General features: G+C 38.9%; 1 protein-coding gene across 3 annotated transcripts in view; it reads left to right on the forward strand.

The window, feature by feature from the left end:
• The window catches only part of OSBPL10 (oxysterol binding protein like 10), a 313,330-nt gene extending 311,174 nt beyond the window's left edge, over positions 1-2,156 (forward strand). For all 3 annotated transcript variants that reach the window (XM_040479982.1, XM_040479984.1, XM_040479985.1), the window contains one exon: positions 824-2,156. In XM_040479982.1, the coding sequence (XP_040335916.1) occupies positions 824-868 (45 nt within the window). In that variant the 3' untranslated portion in view covers positions 869-2,156. The remainder of the gene's footprint in view (positions 1-823) is intronic.
• The last annotated feature ends 5,116 nt before the right edge of the window (positions 2,157-7,272 follow it).

Below are 7,272 nucleotides of genomic sequence, written 5' to 3' on the forward strand. Positions count from 1 at the left end.
GACCCTTCTGTGTGGTGGATCTAGTTTGCCTGGCTTCCGTGAAAAGTTGGCCATAAAACAAAAACAAACACACACACACAAAAACCCTAAAAGGCAACAACAAAAAAAGCACAGCTCTTCTTCCTGGGTTGAAGGAAAACCAGTATGTTCATAACAGAAAACTTGAGGATATGTAAAGAATAAAAATCATCCCAATACCAGAATTGTTACTATTTGGCACATTCCCTTCTAGTCAGGCCCCAGATTGTGTACATTTTGACACCTGCCTTTTTCTGATGGTTGGCGTCATTACTCACGTGTGCGGATTCGTGGCCACCTCCTGCTGCAGGGAGCCGTGGTTGGGCACTTCCCTCCAGGCCGGTGGGCTGTACATCACTGATCAGGAAAAATTCATCAGAGGCAGGCCTTGCCTTTTCTCTCGTGTCCGTTCATTGGACCACCCTCTTTTTCTTTCTTGTCCCACTGTTTCAAAGGTGTTTTTTTTGGCCAATTAATCTTATATGATGTAACCCGACAAAGCCCCCCTTCTTTGGTTAATCTTAGTTATTTTTTGGGTTTTCCTCCTGACATGCCAGAATGTGAAGATCTTGTCTCACAAAGCAGCCGGGCTGAGGAGGGGTGGCGAGACCACCGGTGTGGTGTGGTGGTGAGCTCCCAGAACAAGACGCACACACGTATTAGTGGCAGTCCTGAACAGATGCTAATGGAGCACTGCTCTGTGTGGGACTTGGCTTCTAACATAGCAGAGGCTGCGAGCTACCTCTGATTCTCCTCTTGCTCAGCAGAGAGGTCTTCATAAAATGTCTCCTTCTTTCTCTTACAGGGTGACGGCTGGGTATACTTCAATCCTCTTTGGAAGGCACACTGATGGGGTGGAGGTGCAGCTTTCAGAAATAGCCCTGTTTTTTGTAGGAATTAAAGTGGTTCAGTATCAAGGTTCTGCTGGTATTCACGGAGACCTCTTGTTATCCTTCAAGAAATGGTACCTGAGAGAGAACTTATATACTGTGAAAAATGCACCACCAAACTACTAGTGGATTGGATTTATTCAAGAGCCATTTGGGGCATGTGTGTATACACAGTTTGTGTGTGAGCTCCCAGTACACTGTATGTTCACACACACACATGCACTATATGCCCATGTCTGCTGGGTATTATTACACATGTAAATACTGCACTTAACCAAGATTTAAGTGGGTAATTATGAGCTCCTTTTTATCAACGAGGTTTGAAGTTTTCTATTTTTCACTTTGCCAAAAATGTTTTGCACTCACAAAAATACTCTCGGGTAGTCAACTCCTGTCAAAACAAAGGTGAGTTGGCATGGCCCAGTTGATGTCCATATGGTAGAAAGTGGCTCATTCCTGGTGGAAGTGTAGGTGGCTGTCACTTCACAATTCTTGTTGTGATTCCCACCTCCCTGTCCACTTCAGCATTTCGTTTGTCCTTAAGAAAGAAAAACTGCTATTTCCTGCTGAATGGTGAGTGGGCAAGAAGCTGTTAAAGGTTTATGCCAGAGCCTTCCAAGATGGAGCACCTTTGGGAGGACCGAGCCCACCTTGGAATATTCCTCCTATCTGCTTGCCCCAAAATCTGACAATTTCTCATGCTCAAAGTATTATTAATACATTTTCCAGAAGCTGCTTCTTTTACAGTAGAAACCAAGTCATACAGAGACTTCACTACTTTTGTGATGAAAAAGGGCTTTAGAAGTTAAATACACGCATCCATATCCAGAACTGCACAACCACAGCCTCAATTTTGTATTTAGTTTGGGGAAAGAGGAAAGAATGTCCTGTGGATTTTTTAAGTGCGCCTCTCTTGTTTGACCCAAACTCTGCAGGAAAACCACTGTGATTAAATAACACACACAGAAAGACTACGTAAGTGTTCCATGGTTTCAGCTGAATTTCAGTCCTCTGCCTTTACAAATGAGGTCAAGACATGACTAGAATATACAGCAAGGAAAATGAAGTATTTGATTATTGCTCAGTGCTTAATTTATTTTTTACTGTGCCACTCAGAATATTTATAAAACCCAGTAGCATGAATGCTTCTCTGTAGTAATACTAATTTTGTGCCTTTTTGTCTGCTTTCTTAAGACCAATTGTTCACTTTGTAGATATTAGACAAATATATTTCGATTAAGTACTGTACCTGCCTGTGTGTGTGTATTTTATTTTTAGGGATCCAAAATGTCAGTTGGAATTGGTGGCTCTGACTGAGCTCAAATTTTATTGGTTGGATATTGTCAATTTGGTGTGAACAGCAATCGTATTTCTATCAAAACAGCGTTTTAAATACATTTTTAAAATCTACCAGATAAACATTATTTATGGAAATGTTCTGAAAGTTCCTAAGAACATTTAACTCCTATCTAGTGAATGTTATGTTTTGTGAGCCGTTAGTACCAGCCGAAGTCCTAATGATAGGCCTATTCAGGTTCAGAGTCTTAAATCTGGAACCACTTTATTTGTGAGAAGGAAAGCAGAATAGATGGTATTTTAAGGGGAAAAAAATCCTCAATGAGAAGACTGAAAAATAATCACTGTGGTGTGTTTTAGATTTTTCCAGTCTTCCATTACACCAAAGTATAAACCGTCTGGGAAGTAAATATGGACAAAGTTCACTTTTCTGGTTTTGGTGGGAGAGGGTTCAGTTTGCAGGGTTTTTTTTTTTTTTTTGTTAAGAGACAGACACAGTGCAAGTTGGGGAGGCAGAGAAAGAGCGAGAGAATACCAAGCAGTTCCCATGCTGCAAGGACAAAGCCTGATGCAGGGCTTGAACTCACAAAACTGCAAGATCGTGACCTGATCTGGAACTAAGAATTGGACGCTTAACCAACTGAGCGACCCAGGTGCCCCTCGGTTTGCAGTTTTTAAAAATTTTGAAATATAGGGGCACCTGGGTCGCTCAGTTAAGTATCTTTCTTTGACTCAGGTCATGATCTCACAACCTGTGAGTTTGACCCCTGCATTGGTCTCTGTGCTAACAGTGCAGAGCCTAGAGCCTGCTTTGTATTCTGTGGCTCCCTCTTTCTCTTCCCCTTCCCCACTCACACTCTATCTCAAAAATAAATAAACATTAAAAAATTGTAAATGAAAATATAAAATATTGTGAGATATATACAGAAGATTTATATAAAGTGTGTTAGAGTTCCAAGAATAAACACTCATATACCTACTGCTTACCTTAAATGACACATTTCGTGTCCCTAAAAAATTGTATCCCCCTCCTTGACCATAGAGGCAATAGCACTGTCCTGATTCTTGGAGTAATTGTGGTTTTTGTTATTATTATTATTGATATGTTTGTGCATTTTTTAAACCCCCACACATTCTATGTGTAGTTATAAAGAGCACGCTTGGTTTTGTCTATTTGAGCTAACATTTCGTTTATGGGCCAATCTATGTTACGAGTTGCTCTATTTGTTCACTTTCCTATTCTTTTTTTGCTGAATTTACACTTTATATTCTTTTATTGTGGTAAAATATGTAACAAAATTTACTATTTTAGTAGTTTTTAAGTATGCAGTTCGATGCCATTAAATACATTCACATTATTGTGTAACTAGCACGGCCATCTGTCTCCAGTTTCCATCTTCCCAAACTGAAACTCTGTATGTATTAAACAATGACTCTGCACTCCTACCCTCTATCTCTGCAACCCCTAGCAACCAACCATTCTATTTTGTTTTTATGAATTTGACTACTGTAAGCACCTCATATAAGTGGAATCATTATATACATGTCCTCTTGTGTCTAGCTTATTTTACTTGGCATAATGTGTTCCAAGTTCATCAGAATTTCTTTTTTAAGGCTGAATAATATTCCATTGTATGTATATATACCATATTTTGTTAATCTATTTACCTATCCTTGAACATTTGGGCTGTTGACATCTTTTGGCTGTTGTGAATAATGCTACTATGAACATGGGGGTGCAGGTATCTGAGAACCTGCTTTTCTTTTGGGGATATACACACCCAGAAGTAGAAGTACTGTATCATATGAAAATTCCATGTTTAATTTTTGAGTACCTGCCATACTGCTTGCCACAGTGACTGCACCATTTTGGAATCCTACCAGCAATGCATAAGGGTTTGAATTTCCCCACATCCTCCCCAACACTTGCTTTTTTCTGTTTTATAATAATCATCATAATGGGTGTAAAGTGCCATCTCATTGTGGTTTTGATTTGCAGTTCCCTAATGATTAGTGATGTTGTTGAGCATCTTCCCGTGCGTATCGGCCATTTGTATATCTTCTTTGGAGAAATGTCTTTTCAAGTCCTTTGCCCATTTTCTAATTGGGTTTTAAGTGTTGAGTTGTAGGAGTTTCTTAATATATTCTGGATATTATCAGATATATGCTCCTCCCATTCTGTAGGTTGCCTTTTCACCCTGTCAGCAGGGTCCATGATGTATAAAAGTACTTAATTTTGATGAAGTCAATTTATCTTTTTCTTTTGTAGCTTGTACTTTTATATTGTCCTATCCAAGAAATCATTGACAAATCTATTCATAGAGCTTTTCCTCTAAGCTTTTTTTCCCCTAACAATTTTATAGTTTTAGCTGTTCTGTTTAGGGTTTTGATCCATTTTAAGTTAATTTTTGTATACAGTGTTAAGTAAGGGTCCACCTTCATTATTTAGCATATGGATATCCTATTTTTCTAGGACCATTCATTAGAAAGACTCTCCTTTTTCCATTGAGTGGTATTGGTACCCTTTTTTTATTTAAATTTACACCCAAGTTAGGCACAGTGCAATTTCAGGAATAGAATCCAGTGATTGGTTCATCCCCTACATGTAACACCCAGTGCTCATCCCAACAAGTGTCCCCCCCCCCCCCATGCCCCTTGCCTATTTAGCGCATCCCCCTTCCACAACCTCTCCAGCAACCCTCAGTTCTCTATATTTAAGAGTCTCTCATGTTTTATCCTCCTGCTTATTTTTATATTATTTTTGCTTCCCTTCTCTTTTCATTTGTTTTGTATCTTAAATTCCACATGAGTGAAGTCACATACTTGTCTTCCTCTTACTAATTTCACTTAGCATAATACACTCTAGTTCCATCCATGTTATTGCAAATGGCAGGATTTCATTCTTTTTGACCGCCCAGTAATACTCCATTGTATGTATATACCACATCTTCTTTATCCATTCATCTGTCGATGAACATTTGGGCTCTTTCCATACTTTGGATATTGTCAATAGTGCTGCTATAAACATTGGGGTTCATGTGCCCATTTGAAACAGCACACCTGTATCCTTTGGAAAAATACCTAGTAGGGCAATTGCCGAATCGTAGGGTAGTTGTTTTTGTTTGAGGAAACTCCACGCTCTTTTCCAGAGTGGCTGCACCAGTTTGCATTCCCACCAGCAGTGCAAAAGGGTTCCTCTTTCTCCACATCTTCGCCAGCATCTGTTGCTGCCTGAGTTGTTAATTATAGCCGTCCTGACAGGTGTGAGGTGGTATCTCATTGTAGTTTTGATTTCTATTTCTCTGATGATGAGTGATATTGAGGATTTTTTCATGTGTCAGTCATCTGGGTGTCTTCATTAGAAAAGTGTCTATTCATATCTTTTGGCCATTTCTTCATTGGATTATTTGTCTTTTGGGTGTAGAGTTCGGTAACTTCTTTATAGATTTGGGATACTAGCCCTTTATCTGATACATCATTTGCAAATATCTTCTCCCATTCCATCAGTTGCCTTTAGTTTTGCTGAATGTCCCTCTGCTGTGCAGAAGCTTTTTATTTTGATGAGATACCAACAGTTCATTTTTGCTTTTGTTTCCCTTGCTTTTGGAGATATGTTGAGTAAAAAGTTGCTGCAGCCGAGGTCAAAGAGGTTTTGGCCTGCTTTCTCCTCGATGATTTTGATGGCTTACTGTCTTACATTTAGGTCGTTCATCCATTTTGAGTTTATGGCATAAGAAAGTGATCCAGGTTCATTCTTCTGCATATTGCTGTCCAGTTTTCCCAACACCATTTGCTGAAGACACTTTATTCCATTGGACATTCTTTCCTGCTTTGTCAAAGATTAGTTGGCCATATGTTTGTGGGTCCATTTCTGTTCTATTGATCTAAGTGTTTTTGTGCCAGTACCATACTGTCTTCATAATTACAGCTTTGTAGTACATCTTAAAGTATGGAATTGTGATGCCTCCAGCTTTGGTTTTCTTTTTCAGGATTGCTTTGGCTATTTGGGGTCTTTTCTGGTTTTAGGATTGTTTGGTCTAGCTCTGTGAAGAATGCTGGTGTTATTTTGATAGGAATTGCATTGAATATATAGATTGCTTTGGGCAGTATCAACATTTTAACAATAATTCCAATCCATAAGCATGAAATATTTTCCCATTTTTTTGTGTCTTCAGTTTCTTTCATAAGCTTTCTATAGTTTTCAGTGTGAAAGTTTTTTACCTCTTTGGTTAGGTATATTCCTAGGTATTCATGGGTTTTGGTGCAATTGTAAATGGGGTTGATTCCTTGATTTCTCTTCCTGCTGCTTCATTATTGGTATATAGAAATGCAACCAATTTCTGGGCATTTATTTTATATCCTGGGACTTTGCTGAATTCATGAATTAGTTCTAGCAGTTTTTTGATGGAATCTTTTGGATGTTCCATATAGAGTATCCTGTCGTCTGTGAAGAGTGAAAGTTTTACTTCCTCCTGGCCGATTTGGATGCCTTTTGTGTTGTCTGATTTCTGAGGCTAGGACTTCTAGTACTATGTTGAATAACCGTGGGGAGAGTAGTGTCCTGTTCCTGACTTTAGGGTGAAAGCTCTCAGTTTTCTCCCACTGAGGATGATACTAGCGGCGGGTCTTCCGTATACATTCGAAACATTAAGAACATTTCCTCCTAAAGCAGAATACACATTCTTCTCGAGTACACATGCAACATTCTCTAGAACAGATCACATACTGGGTCACAAATTAGCCCTCAACAAGTTCAAAAAGAACTTGTTTTATGATCTTGAGGTATGATCTTTCTATCCCTACTTTCTGGAGGGTTTTACCAAGAAACGATACTGTATTTTGTCAAATGCTTTCTCTGTGTCTGAGAGGATCATATGGTTCTTGTCCTTTATTAATGTGATGTATCATACTAATTTTACAAATATTGAACTAGCCCTGCATCCTAGGTATAAATCCCACTTGGTCATGGTAATTCTTTTAACGTACTGTTGGATCCTGTTGGCTAGTATCTCGTTGAGAATTTTTGCTTCCATGTTTATCAGGGATATTGGTCTATAGTTCTTTTTTA

This window comes from Herpailurus yagouaroundi, unplaced genomic scaffold, assembly GCF_014898765.1.
Source record: "Herpailurus yagouaroundi ecotype Mexico unplaced genomic scaffold, PumYag 159, whole genome shotgun sequence".
NCBI lineage: Eukaryota > Metazoa > Chordata > Mammalia > Carnivora > Felidae > Herpailurus > Herpailurus yagouaroundi.